Here is a 24,324-nt window from a genome sequence, read left to right as displayed (position 1 = left end):
TCAAAGCATAAACATTGCCTTGCAAATGTTTCTTCCAATTTTGATCCATCTTCCAAACAGCTGCAAAAGTGATTTTCCCAAAGTACATGTGACTGTCCTACTCAATCAACTCTCATAGCTCTCTATTACCAAATATAAACTTTGGTTTTTAAAGTCCTTCAAAATCTGCTCCACATTTTCTTTCCAGGTTTATTGTATATTACTCCCCTCCCCACACTCTGAAGTCTAGCCTTTTTGCTATTCCCTACACTAAACACTCCATCTCTCATGTCAGTACCTTTGCACTGGTTGAACCCCATGCCAAGAATGCATGCCCATTATCTCTGTTTATTTTGTACATTTATATGTATAGATATTGCTTCCTCTGACAGAATGTAAATTTCTTGAGAGCAGAGTTTGATTCATTTTTGGATTTTACATCCCCAGAGCCTAGTACACAGTCCCTGGCATATAGGTGTTTAGGAAATGACTAATCATTGATTAATTGATTGCAGAAACCTTTATTAGAATCACTAAGAAAGGTACACACTTTAAGCAGAATTCTCTTAAATAATGCCCTTGGAACAAATGCAAGATTTCTGTTCTAAGAACATCAGTTCAATCCAATTCTCTTTAACAAATATTAATCTCCCCTCTTTGTGTTTTTGGTATCTATAACTTGATCCTAGGGCAGGTGCCCCATCAATGCCCAGTTACCACCTTAAGAGAGACTTAAGAGGAATAGCAGTTAAATCATCCTTTAGTTGTTTGATTGTTTCACATGTAGTAGCCTTGTCTGGTCAAGGGAGCTATAAGCTGTTGAGGTTAAGGATCACATTTTATAATGCATTTAAAAAAATACATTACCTTCTGACCAGTTCGTCTTACCGCCCCCCGCCCGCAACCTCAAACCATACGCAGACATATGTGGCAAATATGGATTAGACACCCAGCAAATATTTGCTGATTGATGAATTGCAAAAATATCTGTGGTTCCATTAGGATACACTGCGTTGGTGAGAAGAGAGAAGTAGGCACAAGATTTCTTTCCTACTATGAGGAAATGGAGGCTTCCTTTATGGCAAGGGCAAAAGAGACAGTGTAGGACATGGTCGGGCACTTTGAAGAGGAAAGCAGGAGCCAGGGCAAGTTGCTGGCTGAAAGGGCATTCCTGCCTGATGGGGAAACAGAAGAACAAGGCCCTGAGACAGCAGGGTAAAATGGAGACAGCCCTGCCCTGGGAAACAGATGTTAAAGCTTCAGCAGCTAAGCTGTGTGACCGATCACTTTTCTCTGGTTCTCTCCTCTGTGAAGTGGATATGGGATCTTTAAGGCTTCTGCTAATGCTAGTATTTTGAATTTAAATGTGCTTACACGTGGCTAGATGATTGCAGAAACCTTAATTAGAATCACCGTGAATGACACACACTTTAGAACTTTCAGCAGAATTCTCTTAAATAATATCCTGGAACCTAAGTAAGGTTTCTGTTCTAAGGATATCAGCTTAAATCATTTCTTTTCAACAAATGTTGGTCCCCTCTTCGTGTTTTTTGCTATCTATATAACCTGTTCCCCAGGGCAGCTGCCCCACTGTGATGATCTTGCTGTTCAGTTATTTCAGTTGTGTCTCCTATTTGGGATTTTCTTGGCAAACATAATGGAGTGATTTGTCATTTCCTTCTCCAGTTCATCTTACAGATGAGGAAACTGAAGCAAATAATAAAGTATTAATCTACAAAAAAAAATGACTTGCCCAGGGTCACATAGATAGTATAAGTATCTGAAGCTCTAGATTTGAACTCAGGTTTTCTTGATTCCAAGCTCAATGTTCTATTCACTGGGCCACCTTACTGCCTTGTGACAATCTGTCATTAGATTTTTAAAAACAGATTTTATTTTCCATGAAAGTTTTCTCTTTTATCTTCTTTCTCCTATTTCCCTTTTATACTTCCATTTTGGAGGGTATACTGGGCAGTGTATTGACTGGCCTTATGTGTTGAAAAAGGAGATTGTCAAGAGGCAATGTTGCTTTAGTAGATAAGGGGATGGCCTTGGAGTCAGGAAGACCTGAGTTTAAGTCCTTGTCTCTGACACTGGCTGCGTGACTTTTGGCATGTCAACTAACCTTGGTGCCCCAAGGCCAGTAATTGCAGAGCAGGATCATTGGGAGTTCTTGAGTCCATACCAATGAAATGATCGATATGGTCCAAAGAACCAAAAGAAAATGAAGGTTGTGCCTGACCTCAGTTACTTGTTCTTGCCTCCATGGAAAAGGTTCACACCCTTTTCCATGATGATAGATAGAGATTCATTGTGGGAGTAGGTGTGCTTTAACCTGTTTTTTCACAGCTTGTTGGGTTGGATATGCACATTCATTCATTCATACCCTCCACTAATGACCAATGAAAGGTACTTGTGAAAGTTGCTTGGTGGCATAGTGGATAGAGCACTAGGTCAGAAGGACCTGGATTTAAATATGGTCTCAGACACTTATTATCTGTATGACTCTGGGCAAGTCACTTAACTCCAACTTCCTCGAAAAGAAGAAAAAAGGGAAAAGAAAGTGGCTTGGTTTGCATTAAGAACATAGACTGAGGTCAAATAACCAAAGAAAAGCTACGTGATTCAGACCAGTGAGTAAACTTTTCCTTGACTAGGCTCTGGTAAATGACCACTAAAAGGCAGGATGGGAGTGAGGCAACATGGCAAAATGATGATGCTGGCACCAGAGTCAAGAAGACCTGGGTTTGATTCCTACCTCCAACACATATTGGCTGTACAACACTGGGCAAGTCACTTCTCTGTCAGTGCCTCTAGTAACTCTTGAAGCCTAGAAAATTGCTGAGAAGGTGGTGACCTGCATTAGTAGAGAGAGTTTTTTCATTTGGTACTCCCTTTACCAAAGGAATAATAGGTCTGCCCTCCCTTCCCCACAAAAACATTTTATTTTTAAAGAAGAGTATAGGAATTTCTAAGTGTGGCTTGGTGGTTCTTTTAAGGAAATGGCATTATGTGATTTCTTTCTTTCAGAGCCAGGGCTAATAATGGATCCTAAAGGTCCAGGTATTTCTTATTAAAACAGTTGTGAAAGGGACACACCTAAATGACTACAAACCTTCCTTCCTTTTTTCTTTCTTTAATTCCTCCTTTCCCTTTTTCCTTTCCTCCCTCCCTTTCTTTTCTGTTTCCTTCCTCCCTTGCTTCTTCCCTTCTCTTATTTTTCTTTTCTCCCTTCTTTCCTCTCTTCTTCCTTCCTATTCTTTCTTTCTTCTTCTTTCCTTTTTTCTTTCTTGCTTCCTCCCTCCCTTTCTTTTTTCTTTCTCCTTCCCCACTTTTAGTCAGCCTTGCAAACCTTACAGGGAACTGAGGCACTTTTAATATTAAAAGGAGGTTGTTTGGAATTTCTTCTCATTGCTGGTAAAACTGAGAAACAGTTCTGAGATGATGCAGAGACCACAGCATGAAAACGATGAAAAATGGTCCAGTCTCATTTCCTTATCCACCTTAGAAGGGTGGATAATCTGCAATTACCTAGACATAATGTTGCATGGCTTTTAAAGGCATCAGGTGAATGTCACCTCAGTTTGTTTATCTCTCTCTCTCTCTCTCTCTCTCTCTCTCTCTCTCTCTCTCTCTCTCTCTCTCTCTCTCTCTCTCTCTCTTTCTTCCCCCCCCCCCCCCCCCCCATGCAGATCTTCTCTCTGGGTCCCAGACAAATTCTCAGCTGCTTTTATTGAACAAAATGGATTTGCTCAGCATGAATTCTAATCAAGACTTACACTTTGTAACAGAAGGAAAGGAGCTGTGTGAGAATCAGGAAGGAGGCAGTCATGCAGAAACCGAGGAGTGTGTTTCTCATTTCAGTTCAAAAGCCTAAAATGGAATCTGACTGCTTCGTCAATTCTCATTCAGTCAACTCCCACCCTAAAGGAGAAAACACCATTAAAAAAACACCAAAACCCATGTATACAAAATAAATGCTTTTTTTTCCTGAAGTTGGAAATGCTGCTCTGTCATCTTCAAGCTCTAAGCAGCAACAATTCCCTTTTTAAAAAGAGTATTAGTTTTATCATTCAGGGAAGACTAGGGCGGGGGGAGGGAGAGAAGAAATAGAGATTAACCAGTGAGCTAATAAAGAAGGTGTAAAATGAGGGGATAATTTGACATTTGTTAACAGGTCAGTAACTCTTAAGTTGTAAAGCAAGAATCAAGATCTTTCTTCCATTTGAAGGATTACAAACAGCAAGAAATTAAGTCTTAAAACATCCAACCCCCTCTTCCATCTCCTCTTCTCCAGATGAACCGAACCATTTTGTATGACATTTAACACCCCACAGGGGAGCTAACCTAGAGACAAGCTTGTGATCTCACCTCTACTGCTTCTTACTACTTACTAAACTTCGCCTCTCTGAGCTAGGATCTCCTCACCTGTTTTTTAAAAAGCAGGGACAATAATCCTCACCCTGCACACCTCCAAGGCCTACCCATTTATGAGGATCAAATAGGGTACTGTAAATGGAAACTCACTTTGCAAAGTGTAAAGCACTATACAAATAATAAGGCAATTTTAAGGCATTAATTGACCCAGAAGAAGGAGTTTAATCTTCTCTGTGATGCTTCTGTGATTAGTTTTTAGAGCTGGTCTCAGATTTAAGGAATATATATACATATATATATGTACATATATATACTTACATACATATATACACACACATATATATTATATGTATATGTATATATATGGGGGGGAAGTAAGACAACAGAAATATAATGGTATTTCATTCAGCACAGGTCCCTTGGAAGGCAGCTGTCTGGGGAACAAAGTTCTGCCAAGGGCCAAGCCCATAGATGATGCCAAACTGTAACCAATGGTATGGAGCTGTTCCCAAGGCCTCTAAGGGCAGACAGTCCTGCTCTGTTTGCTTGGTCTCCTTGATGACAACTCTTCTATCTTTTGCCCTCTACCCGGCTTCCAGTGTCCAGAACTTTTCTCTATCTATCTCCACTTGTTTCTGCCAACCTGTTGTTCATAATTGCCAGAGCTCCCACCCCTCCTGAAAATCCCTTGTGTAGGGCTGTCACGTTGGCCTGTCGAGGACATCCATTGGCTGTCTCTGACAGTTGCTTTTGTAATATGGCTAATGAGACCTTGTTGGAGGCTAAGAAGTCCTTCATGGAGATTATCTCTCCAGAGAGGCGACGCCCATCTGTTTCACTCTCAATCACACCATCTGTATCAATGGAAATTTCTTGTCCGCTCCGCACATTGCTGGGAGTTACCACATTTCTCCGTAAGAGTAAGGCTTTTCTTTGGCACTGGCAATAGTGGCATTCTATTTTTTTCAAGATCCAATTGAGGGACTGCTTGATGAGGATGGAGATCACATTGAACAAGGAATAAATGCAGCAGACACCCATGAGGATAAAGAGAAAGTTACCAAAGCAGTAGAGCCCTTGATTATGATACTGGACATTCTGGCCACTGACAAGGTCACCAAATCCAATAGTGCTGAAGGCCACAAAGCAGAAATAAAGAGAATCAAAGTAGTTCCAACCTTCAACGGACATGTACATGGCAGAGGCACAGCAGGAGATGATGATGGAGGCCACGCACAGGATCAGCATGACATAATACACGGAGGGCTTCCATCCCACCATGCTGTCTGCCTCCGAGGTTCCAGAGCCTCTTTGTTTATCAGATTGCAGTACCTCCTTCTTTCTGAGCTGCTTCTCATGGCATGACTTCATGATGTAGGCAATAACTGTAATCAGACGCTCTAAGAAGAGATTGAAGAACAAGATGGTGCCTGCACATCCAATGAGACCGTAAAATATCAGAAAAACTTTGCCTCCCACAGTTACTGGTGTTGTCATGCCAAAACCTGATAGAGACAAAAATGAGAGGAAAGAGGAGTAAATGCAAGAAAACTTTGGCATTTATGAGAACAAGGTCTTAGTTTTGATGGACTGACAAAAGAGCAGAAGAAAAATTACCTAAAAAATGACTTCAATTCTTTCTACAGAGAAATTTCCATTCTCTTACTAAATGAGGCAAAATAATATGACAGCAATAACAGTTGACATTGACATCCTCAGATTTGCAAAGTACCTTACAGATGTTATCTTATCTGGTCTTCACAACAGCTCTGTGAGATGTGTCATCCTGAATTATTATGGTATCCCCAACTTACAGATGATGAAAGTCAGACCCAAGAGGTTAAGTGGTGTATCTACAATTACACATGAAGTGTTACAAGGATTGAAATGCTTCACATTCCATGCTGCCACTCTCCAAGATTTGAGGACTCACTTAGTGAAGGCATCTTGTCAACTCCTGACTCTAACTTGAGCATTTCTCTACTGTATAATATTATCTCTAATGCATAGTGGAAAGAATATGAAATCTAGAACCAGGAAAACTAGGTTCTAGGCTTGATGTCATCTACTTGTATGACTTTAAGTAATTTACTTCCCATTATAATGTAAGTTCCACGAAAGGAGAGATTGTTTCATTCTTTTCATTTACTCCTCCCTTTTCTTATCCCCTTTGGCCTGTTCCCCCTCCTTCTACCTAGGACAATGTCAGGAATAAGGAAGGCAATCAATAAATCATTGATTGATTGAGTCTTGGTTTCCTCAATTTATAACCTTTGGGGTTGAACAAGATAATATCTTATGTATCTTCTAATTCTAATATTAATGATAGTCCATAAGACAATGAGGTTTTTTCTAGATAGCAAGTCTGCTGCTTTTTCTTTTTTAATACTCACATAACTTTCTTCCTCCATCCTTAGGTCAAATCCAAGACCATCAGTGCTTGAGTGATGCTGGGGAAAATCATTATCATCTCTATGGTTAGCATACTACACTTGCCCAAACCAACCCCTTAATCCAAAGGTCCCAGAGGTCAGCTTCTCTCTCAGGGTCCCTTGATCCACAAGGAGACCAAACCTCAGTAACAGAGGTGATTCCATGATCTGGACAAGCTCTAGGAAGAGCTGAGGAACTACCTTCAGGAAACACCTGGACAAATATAAAGAATCACTAATCAATTTTCTAACTCAATGAAATTCTCTTTCCCTATGCACACAGCACTCTACAGAACAATACACACACACACACACACACACACACACACACTCATAACTGCATTTGGTAAAGGAAATGAACAGGATGTAATTAAGAGATGGAAGTAGGAAGCTTAACCAAATTGAAGAATTCAGGAATGTCCAGGTTAGACGACCACATCAAGTAACTGGATGGGACCAGATTGGAAGAGGGCACAGGTAAGCACTGCGAAAGAACTCATGTGGTTTTAGACATGTCCAATTCTTTGTTATCCCACTTGGGATTTTCTCAGCAAAGATACAGCAATGGCTTGCCATTGCCTTCTCCAATATGTCCCCATTTGACAGATGAGGAAACTGAGGCAAATGGTTAAGTGACTTGCTCAGGCTTGCACAGCTAGTAAGTGTCTGAGGTTAGATTTGAACTCAGGTCTTCCTGACTCCAGGCCTGGCACTCTATCCACCACACTACCTAATGGGAACCATACCTGACTATTATTATTGAACAACTATCATGTGTCAGGCATTGTGAGGGATTTAAATAGGAGCTTCTCATCTAATAGGGGAGATATGCTATTATTAATTAAAGTTGTTGTTATAAATTAATAACAATATTAATTTGGAGACAGAACACCAAATGACCTTGAATGTACTCTCCTCCAGCAAATCATTCTGATTTTTCCCTAGACACTAGTCAGAAATTTCCTCATGAATTTTATGGAGCATTTTGTACCTTTCATGCAAGTATCTTGTATTATTTCATATTAATATTATTTGTGTAAATATCATATGTCCTTACTACACTGAAAGGTCTATAATGGCAAGGAATGTACCTTATCTAAAATTTATATCCCTCCCCACACCAAGAACAGTTCTCTGTACACAGTGAGTATTTAATAAATGCCTTTCAGATGAAGAAAATTTTGAAAGCTGTTTTATTCATTCATAAACTGGTGATAGCTGAAAGAAAGTTAAAAACCATCTAATTTGAAGTCTTCATTTTACAGATGATGAAATTGAAGCCTAGAGGTTTGTCCAAGGTCTTACTCACTAAAACATACTGAGATTAGAGCCCAGGTCTCCTGACTCCTACCAGTCCAGAGCTCTTTCCATTATACTGTTAATCAGCAAAAATTAAGTAAGCACCTACTATGTCCCAGGTCCTATGCTGGATGCTATGGATACAGATGTGAAAGTACACTGTCCTTATCCTTACAGAGCTTACCTTCTAAAAAAGGGATAAAACATGTTCAAAGATAAGTTAAATGCAGGATATACACAAACTAAAAATACATCACTGGTGAGTAAGTGTGGAGTAAATCTAAATGCACAAATGATTTCATTCTATCCTATTTTCTCCAGCCAATTGTTCATCATCTCCACTGAACTTATCTTCAATCTTTCTCTGTCTATTAAATGCTTCCCAACTGCTAACAAGTATACCCATATCACACCATTCCTCCAAAACCCCATTACTTGACTTGTCTATTCTATCTAGCTATCATCCTCTATCTTTTCTCCCTTTTGTGGCTAATTTCCCTGAGAAAGTTGTCTACATTGTCTACAATAGATGCCTCTACTTCCTTTCCTCTTGCTCTTTTTTAATTCTTTGCAGTCTGGTTTCCATTTTCATTATTTGACTGAAACTGCTTTCTCCAAAATTTCAAATGACCTCTTAATTGCCAATATATTGCCAATCTTGGCCTTTTCCCACCCTTTTTGACCTCTCCACATCCATTGATACTGTCTGTCATTTTCTTCTTGATACTCAGTTTTTTAACAATGCTTTCATCTAATTCTCCTCCTACCTATATGACTGCTCTTCTCTGTCCCCTTTGCTGGATTTTCATCCACACCACACCTGCTAACCAGAGGTGTCCCCCAGGGCTTTGCCCTGCGTCCTCTTTTATTTTTCATCTATAATATTTCACAAGTTGATCTCATCAGCTCTCATGGTTCCTTCCAATGATCATCTCTATGCAGATGATTCTGAGATCTATTTGTCCAATCCTAACCTCTCTCCTGAACTTTAGACTAGCATCTCCAAATGCCTTTCTTACATTTCAAACTGGATGTCCTGAAGACATTTAAAACCCAACAAGTCCAAAACTGAATTCACAAATCTCATCCCCAAGTCTTTCCTCTTCCAAACTTTCCAAATACTGTTGAGGGTACTACCATCCACCCAGTCCCCCAAGCTTGAGATCTAGGTATCCCCCTTGACTCTTCATTCTCTCCCTCCATATCCAATCACTTGTTAAACCTTGATGTTTCTACCTTCAAAACAATCTCTCCTAAATACCTTTCCCCATCCCTCTTCTGATATTGCCACCACCCCAAGGCTAGCCCTAAATCACCTCATGCTCAGACTATTGCAATAGCCTGCTGGTCAGTCTCCCTGCCCCAAGTCTCTCTTCACTCCAATCCTCCCTCCACTCAACTGTCAAAATGATTTTCATAAAACATAAGTCTGACCATGTTATACATGTTTCCATTTAATAAACTCCAATGTTGACTAATCACTCTAGGATAAAATATAAAATCCTTTGTTTGGCTTTTAAAGTTTGTCATAATCTACCCCCTTCCTACTTTATCTAGTTTTCTTACAAATTGATCCCCTTCATATACTTTGTGACCCGGTGACAGTGACCTCCTTATTCTTCCTCATATAAGACACTCAATCTCCCAATTTTAAGCATTTTCATTGACTCTCCCCCAGGCCTAAAACATTCTTTTTCTTCATCTCTACCACCTACTTCCCTGGCTTCATCTAAGTCTTAATTAAAGTATCATTTTCTGTAAGATGCCTTTCCCAGTTCTCCTTAATCTTAGTCCCTTCCTTCTGAAACTACCCCCCAATTTATCCTGAATATACTTGCCTGCTGTTTGACTTGGTGCCCTCGTGGACAGTTTTGGTTTTTCTGAGTAAGTCATTATTCTGAACATTTGATAAAAATTACACAACTTGCCATAGCAACCCTGAAAAGCCTTGGTACAGATGGTTATGTTATGGGAGAAAATGTTACTTAGAAAACAAAATGGGAAAGTGAGTTTTAATTACTTTGGTGCTTTGAGGAAATGTTCCCTTAAGTATGGTGCAATGGAAAAAGGACTGAATTTGGAAGCAGAGGACATTGATGTAAATGCCAGATCTGCCGTTTGTGCCCTATGTGACCTTAGGCAAGTCATTTAACTTCTCTGGGTCACAGTTGCATTTGCAAAATGAGAGGTTACACCAGAGGATCTCTAAGTTCCCTTCTACCTCTAAATCTATGATCCTATGAATGAATTCAGAGGACACACCTGAGTGGGGTGCTCTGCTCATGTTCAGGTTGTAGGAGAAGATGGGGTGGAGAAACTATGACTTTGACAAAGTTAAGAACGACAGATAAGCTTTTCCCAAACTGTTCTAGGGAGCTCTGATATTTTCCATGTGGGAAATAGGGGGTTCTCTGTGTGTGTGTGTGTGTGAATATTTAACAACTGGCTCTCCAGGAAAAAAAATTTTTGTAGGGTACACTACTGCACTAATAACATTTTCTCCATTGCTTTCTTAATTCTAGATAAGCCACAAAATAATAAATCAAACCCTGATTTTTAGTTTTCTGAGGTGGAAAAGCTCACACTAAAAATTTAACGATTCTTTTGAGCAGGCATGAGCTGACTCTAACACATCCTGTGTTCTACAGCAGGAGATAGAGTTAACGACTTGAAAGACAGGAGACCTAGGTTCTAGTCCTACCTCTGCTGCTAACTAGCTGGGTAAACTAAGGCAAGACTCCTAACTTCCAAGTTTCCTTATTTGTAAAATGGAGGAGGGCAGGCATTGGACACGATCATCCCCCAGTTCAACAATTCTATGAAAGCTATAAGAAGGGTCTACTGCCACTCTTCCAAAAGTACAGAGGCAGAGGGGAGTTTGGGTTGCAGATCTTACAATAAGAGGAAGAAACATCTCGGTTTTAGAGGTCATGTCTTTTTTTCCTGTTCCCTGTACTTCGTTAAGTTTGATCATACAACCTTTCTTATGCTTCAAAAATTATAGGAACCTCACTAATATCATCATTTTCCCCAGTTCTAAATTCACTCTGTGCATGAAAGAGTTAAAGTACACACTAGCATCTTGTGAACTCATCTTGCCCTTTTCCTGTCTGTGTTTCCTGTCATCATATCTGTCCTGCTCTATACTCTTACCTCCATTTCCATTTGTAGAAATCCTACCATCTATCAAAGAATGGTCAAATGCCACTTTCTCCATGAAGTCTTCCATCAAGTACCCCTCCCCTAACCAATCTTTCCTCTTAGATTATGGAGTATAATGTTTCTTGTATATCTAATCGATTAACTACATACATTTCATTTTCTTCTGCCAGACTAAGGTCAGGAAGTTTTTACTTAGGATTTCAGAATAAGTTGGAAGATACCTCAGAGCCTGTCTAATTCAACCCAATCTTGACCAAGGATCTTCCACAACAATCTCAACATATCCATAATCTCCTTGGAGATTTCCACTGAAAGAGCAACTTTTTAACTTTCAAGGCTCTGCATTCCACTTTTGAACAGCTTTAATTCCTAAGGAGAAACAGGTAGGTGGCACAGTGGATAGAGTGCCAAGCCTAGAGTCAGGAAGACCTGAATTCAAATCTGGCCTCAGACACTTACTAGCTGTGTGACCCTGGGTAAGTCACTTAACAATGTTTGCCTCCGTTTCCTTATCTGTAAATGAGCTGGAGAAGGAAATTGCAAACCACTGCCAAGAAAATCCCAAATGGGGTCATGGAACGTCAGACATGACTGAAACAACTGAACAGCAACAAATTCTTAGAGAAGGATTTCCTTATATCAATCCTAAATCCATCTATTTTAATTATACCTTCTGGGGCCAAACAAAACAAACTGAATCTCTTTTCTACATTGTTGTTGTTGTTGTGTTTGTCCTTCATTCTCAAAGAGGACCATGACATCAAGATGATGTCATGACTTGCAGTTGACTTTGATTTGAGTGAGGGAGGGCTGTCCACGGTCACCAACCTCACTTTCTCCTCCAGAGCCATCTGGGTCCAGTGGCCTGATATTCATCAGAACTACTGGAGATGGCCCTTTTCTACAGTATAATTCTTGAAATACTTGGTGACTGCTGGTGAATACTTGGTATTCACCATGATAGCTGAAATACTCAGTGATAGTTATCCTCCACTTCCTCTGGTTTTATGCATGCCCATTTGTGTCAACTGATTATTGTACAGCATGATCTCTGGATCTTCTCACCCTTCTGGATGCACTGTTTGGGATGTGCTCTGGTTATTCTATGTCTTTATTAAATGGAGACACTCAGAAATGAACACAGTTCTCCAACTATGGAATGTTTAGGACAGAGTATAGTAGAATAATTAACTTCTTTGTTCTAGACAATGTGCTTCACTGGGATAACACTAATGTTTTAGGCTTCCATGTCATACTGTTGACTCACATGGAGCTAGCAATCCACTAAAACCTCTAGATCTTTCCCACAGGAATTGATATTTAGTCATACATTTCCCAACCTGCTTTTGTGAAGTTGCTTTCTTGAAATCAATAGTTGAATTTTGCTCCTTTATCCTTGTTAAGTTTCATCACATTTGATTTGACTCATTGTTCTAGCTTTTTGACATCATTTCATATTTTGATTCTGACATCCCAACTGTTAGTAATCCCACCCAAATTTGTGTCATGTATAAATTTGACAATTCTGTCTTTTATGGCATCATACAAGCCACTGATAAAAACATTGAATGGAACAGAGACAATGACAGATTTCTGGAGCACTTCACAAGAGAACTTCAAATCTGGCAGCAAGCCATTAATAATTATTCTTTGGTCTTTCAGTCGTCTCAATCTATTTAACTACACTATCATCTAGTCCACATCTCTTCACCTTGTTGAGAAGGTTCTCATGAAAGACTGTTAAATACTTCGTAGAAATGTAATATTCTATCTCCAAGATTTTCCTAATACACCATTCTAGTACACCTGTCCTAATAGGAAACAGAGAATCTAGGAGATTCTGTATTACATTTCTGTATTACATTCTGTATTACATTTCTACAAAATATTTAACATGACTTGTTCTTTGTGAAGACTTTGCTCCTTGCTTTCTTTTATAAGTGTTCACTGAATATCCCTTTAATAATGTGTTCTAGAACTCTGCCAGGGATTAAAGCCATATTCAGCTTATGGTTATAGAATCAGACTTCTCTTTTTGTAATATCTAGACAGCACTGACCTTCTTAGTAGCATCTCTCTTATGCTCAGAACTCTTTCATTGATTTCAGTAGTGACTCAGCCATTGTAACCACTATTTCTTTCAGAACCCAAGGGTCTCATTCTTTGGGCCTGGGACCTGGATTTCTTTGTAGGCAGCCAGATGCTGTCTTATTATCTCCTCAGTTGTATGGAGTTTCTTCTCCCGACTAAACACCCTGGCCCACCCCATCCCACCCTATTCTCAGACCAAAGATAATTTTCTTTGGAAGAATAAATAGAAACAAAACGAAAGATAAATACTTCAAACCTTTTCCTCATCCTTCAGTATTAATCTCTCTACTCCAAATAGGAGTCTGGTCCATCCTTTTATCATCCTCTAGTTCCCAGCATAACTAAAGAAATCCCTTTTTGTTGTATTTAGCATTCATTACTGACTACAATTCATTCTTATCTTTAGTTCTCTTACCTAACCAAACTACTTTCCTATGTTCACCTACAGGTTTGTGGCTCTACTTCTATCTTCTAGATATGTGTTTTAAAAATGTGAGTTGGTATTGTTCCATAAGAATGATGAAAAAAACCTGGAAAGACTTACAGGAACTGATGCTGAGTGAAGTGAGGAGAACCAGGAGAACACTGTACACAGTAACAGCAATATTGTATAATGATCAACTGTGAGTGCCTTAGTTCTTCTCATCAATACAACGATCCAAGACAATTCCAAAGGACTCATGATGGAAAATGCTATTCACATCCACAGAAATAACTATGGAATCTGAATGTAGATAAAAGCATACTATTTTCACTCTTTTTTCATGGTTTTTTCTTTCACAACATTACTAATGAGGAAATATGTTTAATATGATTGCACATGTATAACATATCAGATTGCTCGCCATCTTGAGGAAGGGGAGAGAAATTTGGAATTCAAAATCTTACAAAAATGAATGATGAAAACTATCTTTACATGTGATTAGAAAAAATAAAATACAACTTACAAAAAAGTAAAAATATGAGTTAGTGATGGTGATGGGGTGATGGGACCTGGACCCCTAAAAAGAAAACACCATGTCTTTGAAAGCAACCAAGTCCCTGAATTTTTCCATACATTTCAGCAGCCAGATCACTGGTGCCTCTTCCCAAGGTATCTTACCCACCCCAAACTACCTAGATCACCTAATTAGCTTACCTGACATCCTTTCACTGTCCATTCCAGACTATTTACCACTCCTTAGTCCCATCCAGATCCTTTCACTGTCCTTTTTTGTATGTAAGCATCAGTCTCCCCAAACCTTCCCCCAATTAAACTGCAGGTTCATTAGCAACTCTTCCCATTTGTAATGGTGTTAGAATAAGTCTTGTCATTTGACTAGAGGAAGGTTTGAGTTCTGAATTCATTCCAGGCAGATGCCACCCTGTACCTGACAGGGTTCCTAGCAACCCCAAACCACATCATTGGTACTATTGGTGTAGCTTTGAAGTAGTCCAACCATTTTGTAAAGCAATTCAGAATTTTGTGAGTAAACCAACTAAGTGGTTCATATATTTTTGTCCAGAGATTCCACTTCTGGCATATACTCCAAAGAAGTCAAAGACAGAAAAAAAAAGGCCTCACTTATAGGAAAATATTTATAGTGGTACCCTCTTTTTTGGTGGTAGGAAAGAACTGTAATCAAAGTGGTACCTGTTGATTGAAAAATGTCTTAACCAACTGTGACCCATGAATGCAATATAGTATTATTGAGCCATAAGAAAAGATGTCTATAAGAAATCTAGAAAAATGTGGGAAGATTTGTATAAATTAATATACATGAATAAGAATCATGAAAAAATAGACACAATGATCAACAATGTAAACAAAAGAGAAAATAAAACAAACTTGAATGCTGCATTATAATGACCAATCTTGATCACAGTGAAATGGGGAAATGGGGTGGGCCAGGAGGGACAATGAAACTTTTCTTGTGCCATAGAAGGAGGTGACCATGAGTGTGGACTAATATATATACCATCAGAAATTGTCCCTGTTTCAACTGGTTTTGCCTACCTGCTTTTCCTTCTTATAAGAGAAGCTTCACTGATTTGGGGATGTTCTTTGCATACCCACAATGATTTTTGGGGGCAGTTCCCCCTTTCTTTTCTCATCCAAGTTACTTCTTCTGCTGCCTTAACAATTTAATGTGTGAGACCTTCTTATCACTCTTGAGTAGACTTCCCCTACAAAATATTAGATCATTTAATCAATCAGTTGATCAACCAGTATTTCTTAAGTGTCTCCTTTGTAAGCAGAGCACTGAGCTTGTAGTCAGGAAGATCTAAGTTCAAATCCAAACTCAAAAACTTACTAGCTATGTAACCCTGGACAAGTCACTTAAACCTCTGATTGCCTCAGTTTCCTTAACTGTAAAATGGCGATAATAACAGCACCTACTTTCTAGGATTTTTGTGAGGATGAAATGAGATAATATTGGTAAAGTGTTAGCACAGTGCCTGGGATATAGTAGATGCTATATAAATGCTTATTTCCTTCCTCTTGTCTTTATAAAGCATTATAAAAGGGTAGTAGGCATACAAAGGGGGAAAAAATAGCGCAGCTCCTGCCTTCAGGAGTTTATATTCAATGAAGGGAAACAATTTGTACAAATATAAGTAAATATAAGACAGAAGGGGTCAGCCCTAGCAGCTGGAGGATCATGAATCCAAGGGAACACAGATTATGAGTGAGTCAAACCCAGCTTCTTGAAGTTTTTAAAATCTAAAATTGCAACACATTGTTAGAGTTTGTGGCAGAAAACTGGTCAAAGCTATCCAAGCTCTAATCTGCAGCCCCGGGCCATGAAAACCAGTACTAGAATTTTGTGGTTTGATTTCAGAAGATGTATGTGGGTGCACTCTACCCCGAAGAGCCACACTGGGGCTGGGGGGGGGGGGGGCGATGGCTCCTTTACTAACAGTGGAACAGAGGTAGCCTAGAAGAGGCCCCTTTCTTTGGCTTCTCCTCTGACTCAGTGGAGCCCCGTCTCCCACCATCCTACTTTCTCCTTTCCACCAGCCATCAAGACTCTTATACTTTCTCTGAACTCTGAAATTTGTACTCCCCAAATTTAGTGTGTATATCAGACTCTGTCTGTCTTTCCTCTTTTCTATCAAGAATGGAATGATCACTTGCCTCCATAATTCCTTTGCCTTAATGATAACTTGAGCCCTCAAGAATTGGAAGAATGGGGGGGGGGGGGAAGACAAGATGGGGGAGTAGAAAGACACACATATGCTAGCTCCAAACCCACAGCCCATAAAATCTCTGTAAAGAAGAACTCCCAACAAATTCTGGAGCAGCAGAAGCCATAGAACAACAGAGTGGAGGAGATTTCTGTTCCAGAGAGCCCTGAAAAACCAACACCAAAGATCAGCCGCACGCGGGACCCAGAGCAGAGCCCAGCCCTGCCTTGGCCATGCAGCACCAAGAGGAGCAGATCCAAGTAGGCTCCAGGGACAGAATCTCCAGCAGCCGTGCAGGTCTCTCCACGCACAGGTGACAAGGGTCAGTGAGAGGGTCTCTTTGGCTGACAGAGAGGGGAGTGGGGTGTCCCCATAACTCAGGCCCCCTCGGGAGGCAGCAGCGGGGGGCAGCAGCAGAGAGAGGCTCCCCAAGCAGGCAGGAGCCCGGATCCATTGTCAAAGGTCTCTGCATAAACCCCCTGAGGGAACTGAGCCCTGAGTGGTGGCCCTGCCCCACCTGAGCACCTGAACTTAATCTCACACTGAATAGCAGCCTCGCCCCCAACCAAAGCTCTGAGGCTGGGAAGCAGCATTTGAATCTCAGACCCCAAAGTGCTGGCTCAGCGGATCTGGAGGCCTGGTGGGAGTGGAAAGAAAACTCAGAAGTCAAGTCACTGGCTGGGAAAAATGCCCAGAAAAGAGAAAAAAAAATAAGACTATAGAAGGTTACTTTCTTGGTAAACAGATATCTTTCTCCCATCCTTTCAGATGAGGAAGAACAAGGCTTACCATCAGGGAAAGACACAGAAGTCAAGGCTTCTGTATCCTACACATCCAAAATAAATATACCATGGGCTCAGGCCATGGAAGAGCTCAAAAACGATTTTGAAAATCAAGTTACAGAGGTGGAGGAAAAACTGGGAAGACAAATGAGAGACATGCAAGAAAAGCATGAAAAGCAGGTCAACACCTTGCTAAAAGAGACCCCAAAAAATGCTGAAGAAAATAACACCCTGAAAAATAGGCTAACTCAACTGGCAAAAGAGGTTCAAAAGCCAATGAGGAGAAGAATGCTTTAAAAAGCAGAATTGACCAAATGGAAGAGGAGGTTCAAAAGCTCACTGAAGAAAATACTTCTTTAAAAATTAGAATGGAACAGATGGAGCCTAATGACTTTATGAGAAACCAAGAAATCACAAAACAAAACCAAAAGAATGAAAAAATGGAAGATAATGTGCAATATCTCATTGGAAAAACAACTGACCTGGAAAATAGATCCAGGAGAGACAATTTAAAAATTATGGGACTACCTGAAGCCATGATCAAAAAAAGAGCCTAGACATCATCTTTCATGAAATTATCAAGGAAAACTACCCTGATATTCTAGAACCAGAGGGCAAAATAAGTATTCAAGGAATCCACTGATCACCACCTGAAAGAGATCCAAAAAGAGAAACTTCTAGGAACACTGTGGCCAAATTCCAGAGTTCCCTGGTCAAGGAGAAAATATTGCAAGCAGCTAGAAAGAAACAATTCAAGTATTATAGAAATACAATCAGGATAACACAAGATCTAGCAGCTTCTACATTAAGGGATCAAAGGGCATGGAATAGGATATTCCAGAAGTCAAAGGAACTAGGACTAAAACCAAGAATCACCTACCCAGCAAAACTGAGTATAATACTTCAGGGGAAAAAATGATCTTTCAATGAAATTGGGGACTTTCAAGCATTCTTGATGAAAAGACCAGAGCTGAAAAGAAAATTTGACTTTCAAACACAAGAATGAAGAGAAGCATGAAAAGGTAAACAGGAAAGAGAAGTCATAAGGGACTTACTAAAGTTGAACTGTTTACATTTCTACATGGAAAGACAATATTTGTAACTCTTGAAACTCTTCAGTATCTGGGTAGTTGGTGGGATTACACACATACACACACACACACATACATACAGGCACACACAGAGACAGAGCACAGAGTGAATTGAATAGGATGGGATAATATCTTTAAAAAATGAAATTAAGGGGTGAGAGAGAAATATATTGGGAGGAGAAAGGGAGAAATGGAATGGGGCAAATTATCTCTTATAAAAGAGGCAAGCAAAAGACTTTTTAGTGGAGGGAAAAAGAGGGGAGGTGAGAGAAAAACATGAAGTTTACTCTCATCACATTCCACTAAAGGAAGGAATAAAATGCACACTCATTTTGGTATGAAAACCTATCTTACAATACAGGAAAGTGGGAGTAAAGGGGACAAGCAGGGTGGGGGGATGATGGAGGGGAGGGCAATGGGAGGAGGGAGCAATTTGAAGTCAACACTCTTGGGGAGGAATAGGATCAAAAGTGAGAATAGAAGCAATGGGGGGCAGGATAGGATGGAGGGAAATATAGTTAGTCTTACACAACACAACTATTATGGAAGTCATTTGCAAAACTACACAGATATGGCCTATATTGAATTGCTTGCCTTCCAAAGAGAATGGGTGGGGAGGGAGGGATGAAGAGAAGTTGGAACTCAAAGTTTTAGGAACAACTGTTGAGTACTGTTCTTGCTACTAGGAAATAAGAAATACAGGTAAAGGGGTATAGAAAGTTATCTGGCCCTACAGGACAAAAGAGAAGCTGGGGACAAGAGAAGGGAGGGATGATAGAAGAGAGGACAGATTGGTGATAGGGGCAATCAGAATGCTCAGTGTCTTGGGGTGGAGGGAGGGGACAAATGGGGAGAAAATTTGGAACCTAAAATTTTGTGAAAATGAATGTTAAAAGTTAAATAAATGAATTTTAAAAAAATAAAATAAAAAAAGAATTGGAAGAATTATACATTTTTTGACATTGTCAAAATGAGAATTTGTTCTATAGGACAATACATATTTGCTAAAAGACCTTTGTTTTTCTTTCTTATTTTTCTCTGTGGTGAAGAGATGGAGTGGGAGGAAGAAAAAAATGGTGGGTAATTAAAAGAAAAAAGAAACCACATCCAAGGGGGAAATCACTGAAAAGTGCTGTAAGAAACAATAAAGGGAATTGCTATTATAGACCTGGTGCTGACCAATAAGGAAGAACTGGTTCCTGAACTTAACTAACTACATGAAATTTAACAGATATAAATGTAAAGCCATGTACATGGGAGCAAACAGCAAGCTTGTACAACTACAGGATGGCTGGAAATCAGCTCATGCATAAAAGATCTCTGGGTTACAGTAAATGCAGCCTCTGTGGAAGTCAGCAGTATGATATGACATCCTAAAAGTTAATTTGGTCATAGGCTACATTCATACAAGCAAAGATCCAAAATGAGGAAAGTTACTACATCTGGAGGATTACATTCAGTTTTTGCATGTTTTAGAATACACATTGTTACAAGCTGAAACTTACACGAAGGAAAACAACTAGAATGATACGGAAACAAAAGCCCAAGATAAATGAGTCTGTTCAGCTTAGAGAAGAAAAGACCTGAGTGAATGTGATAGTTGTCTTCAAATATCCAAATGGCAGTCTTAAGTCACTTAACCTCTCTGTGCCTCAGTTTCCTCATCTGTAAATTGATGAGGTTGCATTCAGTGGCTTCTAAGGTCTATTCCAGATTGAAAGCTATGATCCTATGCTTATCTCGCTTGATTTCAGAGGGAAGAACTAGAAACAAGTGGTGGAAATTGAAGAGAGGCTGACCATACCAATAAAAGAAAAAATCATCTAATCCTTAGAGGTGAAAAACGTAGAATAGGTTGCACTGGAGAGAGTGAGCTCATTCTCAAGCAGAGAATGGAAATGAATGCTTACTGCAAAAGTAGACTGGATTGTGATTTAGGTAAGAGTTGGTCCTTTCTAAGTTTATCTATGATTCTATAATTCAATAAACATTTCCTGAGCACTTACCATGTTCAGAGCTTTGTATTAGGTGCAAAGAGGGATACAAAGACAAAATGATTCCTGTCTTTATGGCATTTAATCTCCTAGGAGAATAAGATGTGGGCCAAAAAAACACAGTACAACACAGATTGTAAAAATAGTAGAATGCAAAGAGTGATGGATTTAGAGCCTCAGGACTAGAATTTGAGTTTCACTTTTGCCACTTCCTGTGTGACCTTGAGTGAGTCACTTGATCTTTTAATTTTCTCATTTTTATAATTAGGAGGTTGGAATAAATGATGTCTATATTCCCTTTTAGCTTTTCTTGTAGTAAGTTGAACTAGGGATACCTTCATTTGGGTGCTGATAGAGGGAGCTTAATTACCTAGTTATTGAGCAATGGGACTAAATGAATAAATAAGAAACCTGCAAAGGACCAAATACTTCTCAATGAAAAAGCAATTCACGATGGTGAAAAGGGTAAACTATTATTGACCTGATCACATTTCAAAATGTCTGGAAACTGAAGGAAATGAATGAGAATGGAGAAGAGGCAAAGATAATGGGAGTAGATAGCTACAAAGCAACAAGAAAAGAACTATCTTAGGGGGCAATATGTGACATGCTGGGAAAACTTTTCTAATTGGAAATGTTGACAACTTAATCTCATCTCCCACCCTTCATTCCTCCATATTTTAATGATTTTGCTCCAGAAAGTATAGAAAGAGGAATTTAGATTTTGGACACCTGAATTTGAAGCCTAGATTTAACTCCTACTAGCTAATTAACATTGTCAGTCAAATCACTCTAGTCCTTTGATTCTCAGGTTCCTCATCTGCAAAATGGGATATTGGTATTTGTTCTACATACCCCACAGGATTACGTGTTAGGGTGACTAGTTAACTATACTCTTCCAAAATAGTGCCAAAGAAGTAGACTTTGGAGGTCTGGAATGGAATTTTAAGATCATCTAGTTTAATCCCTTCCTTTATTGTTCTGAGTTGTACTCCTCCTCTTGCACCCCTCTTCCCCACAGCCAGACATATTTATAGACTTGTCCTTCTGGGCTGGACATCAGATGCCATGTGTACCACAGAGAGCAGCCCCTTCCTCAGAGAACCAAACTGCTCATGACTTCCTCCTGCCTTGTTCTTGTTCAATTGTTTAGTCATGTCTGACTTTTGGTGACCCCATAACACACCAATGCTGTTCCATGAGGTTTCCTTGGCCAATATATTGAAGTGGTTTGCCACTTGCTTCTCTAATGGATTAAGGCAAACAGAGGTGAAGTGACTTACACAAGGTCACAAAGCTAGTAAATGTCTGAGGTTGGATATGAACTCAGGATTTCCTGGCTTCCAGCACTCTATCCCCTGAGCCATCTAGCTGCCTTCCTGCCTATTCCCTGACTAATTATAGAACACAACGTTCAAGTCTGATATAGTTTTCAGATAAATTCTATCTCCAACAGAATTCCATGTGACAAAAAAAATGGTTAAAGGGTAGGGAGAACTAATTCAATTTCTAAAACTAATAGTTTAGATGGAATGATTTTCTATGAATCTATTCTTAAGAATCAGAATGAATTTTGTTTGGCGGATTTTGCAACAACTCTTGAGGCAGACAACACCATATGTTGCAAAACAAAGGGTGGAAATGTTTGATGCACAGAAATAAAAGGGAAGAACCAGAGAAAAGAGAAGTGCTATGGAAGATCAGAGGAAAAGCAAAGGACCAAACTGCTGACCAAAAAAAGGAGATGAAAGGAAAAACATAAGACATTCAGAAGCCAAGATCCTCACAATACCCTCTGAATCCATCTTCTCCTTTTTATTCACATCATCATGACTGTACCAAGGTATGTGATAGCAGTGAGTTTGTTCATGATCGTCTCTAAGGAGTCAGGACCATGGACAGGGGTGACTGTTAAACAATTGGCAGCCCCACCCTACACTGCCCAATTACTCTTTACCTCCAACAAACACATTTGCACATACACACATACAGAGCTTTAGCTGTCGTCAGAGCCACTAAAATCCACCACTTTAGCACAAATATGTCCTTGGCATTTGACCTTCTTTAGAATGGGTTAATGCTTAAAAGGGCACTAGCTGGTGCAATAGATAGGGTGCTGAGCCTGAAGTCAGGAAGAATCCTCTTCCTAACTTCAAATCCATCCTCAAATACTTACTAGCTGTGTGACTGTGAGCAAGGCACTTAAATCTGTTTGCCTCAGTTCCTCATATGTAAAATGTGGTAGGGAAGGAAATGGCAAACCACTCCAGTATGTCTGCCAAGAAAACCAAAAAATGGGGTAAAAAAAGTCAGACACAACTGAAAAACAACAATGTTTAAAGGCTTCTAAGATTAGAATGGCATAGAAGTTCAAGGGTAGGGAGACCGATGTGCTTGTATTGTTTAAGCCAAGGAGTTCTTCCTGTTTCTTCCCCTGCACTTTTCAAACTATATGCAAATCTTCTTTTTGAAATCACCTCCATCCATCTGCCCTCATGACCAGCCTGTCACTATGCAAACTGCTAAAGTAGAAGTAATGTTAGGATGTCAGAGTCCTAGAAAGAGGTAATACTTTAGTCACATCTATTTCTCAGTGAAAAGCCTGACCACAGAAAGCGGAGAAAAAAATTTCAAATTGCTGGTGGGGAGTAAAACAGCAGATAGACTCTAGCATGAGCAAAAGGAGTCTTCTGGACTCCAAGTTGCCGTAACTATTTTTAAGATTAGGCTGTATTTCCTTCTGTCCCATGCTGTAGCTGGAAGTAAACTTGTTTATATAGCCACATATTAACTTCCTAGATTTCAATGATCCAGCCTCCGTAAGTTAGAACCAGAGAGAAACAGTGACTGACTCTACCAGAATTTTTCAGGACTCGGTTGGGTTGGATGTGGGACATGAGTAGAATATGCAGCTTATGCTAGATGCGATTAATAATATATTTAGTAATACAAATATGTATTTATATTCTGAATGAATGCATGTAGAGCAAAGGGAGAATATGACCAAGTAGGAAAAGGCATGAGCCAGGAATCGTATGAGTCATACTTGTAGATGAAATAAAGGGGTGAGAATAACGGCAATATAGAATTATGGCAGGGTAAGGTGCTGACTGAATGACAATGAGTCCTATTCATAATTCTGACTGCTCAAAGAGGACCACAGAGGCATACTGCTACTACACTTCTTGTTATGTTACTCTTACCTATTCTTGGATGACTATAATGGCCTCTTAACTGGTCTCCTTGCCTCCAGAATCTCCAGAAAGTTCCCTGTCCATCCTCATTGCATCTGCCAAATTAATCTTTCTAATATAGAAGTCTGACCATGTCACATTCCTCCTCAAAAAATTCAGTAGCTCCAGAGTACTCTTAGGGCAAAATGAACATTCCTTAGCCTGGCATCCAAAGCCCTCAACAGTCTATCTACAAATTACCTTCTCAGATTTACTTCACACTACTTTTTTGTGTAGTTTTTGTTTAGACTTTGTTCTACTGCCCACTTTATGCTAGTGTGTCCAGACTGAAGCACACTGGATAGTGGACTACTAGCTATTTCCTAATCTTGTACTTTACTTTCTAGCCTACATGCAATTCATAGGTTCTCTACAGTAACTGAAACAGACTTCTTCCATACTTCTGCTTAGCGAAATCCTTCTTTTCCTTCAAGACCAAGTTCAAGTATCCCCTTCTCAATGAAACTTTCCCTGATTCCCCCAGCTAAAAGTGATATAGAATTTCCCAATTTTTCATAATTTACTCTCTGACCTCTCCCACATTCTAAGTCATATTGTCGTTATCTTTATTTATCCTACTATGCTCCTTGAGCAAGGGACTAGGCCCTTTTCCATTTTTGTTTTTCCAACACTGAGCACAGTACCCCGAATCAACCAAGCAATCAACAATAATTCATTAAACACTTATTGAATGTGAGGCAGTGTGCTTAGTGCCA

At 39.6% G+C, this 24,324-nt stretch overlaps 1 protein-coding gene across 16 annotated transcripts in view; it reads right to left on the bottom strand.

Moving 5' to 3' along the window:
- Positions 1–480: 480 nt before the first annotated feature.
- Positions 481–24,324, bottom strand: part of KCNK13 (potassium two pore domain channel subfamily K member 13) — a 183,880-nt gene continuing 160,036 nt past the window's right edge. For 12 of the 16 annotated variants that reach the window (XM_072623042.1, XM_072623039.1, XM_072623048.1 and 9 more), the window contains one exon: positions 481–5,861. In XM_072623042.1, coding sequence (XP_072479143.1) covers positions 4,972–5,861 — 890 coding nt within the window. In that variant the 3' untranslated portion in view covers positions 481–4,971. The remainder of the gene's footprint in view (positions 5,862–24,324) is intronic. The other 4 variants (XR_011970154.1, XR_011970153.1, XR_011970152.1 and 1 more) reach the window with 4 other exon arrangements.

The sequence above is a fragment of the Notamacropus eugenii genome, chromosome 7 (assembly GCF_028372415.1).
Source record: "Notamacropus eugenii isolate mMacEug1 chromosome 7, mMacEug1.pri_v2, whole genome shotgun sequence".
NCBI lineage: Eukaryota > Metazoa > Chordata > Mammalia > Diprotodontia > Macropodidae > Notamacropus > Notamacropus eugenii.
Note: the sequence above shows the minus strand (reverse complement) of the source record. Positions and strands in the feature narration are given on the sequence as shown.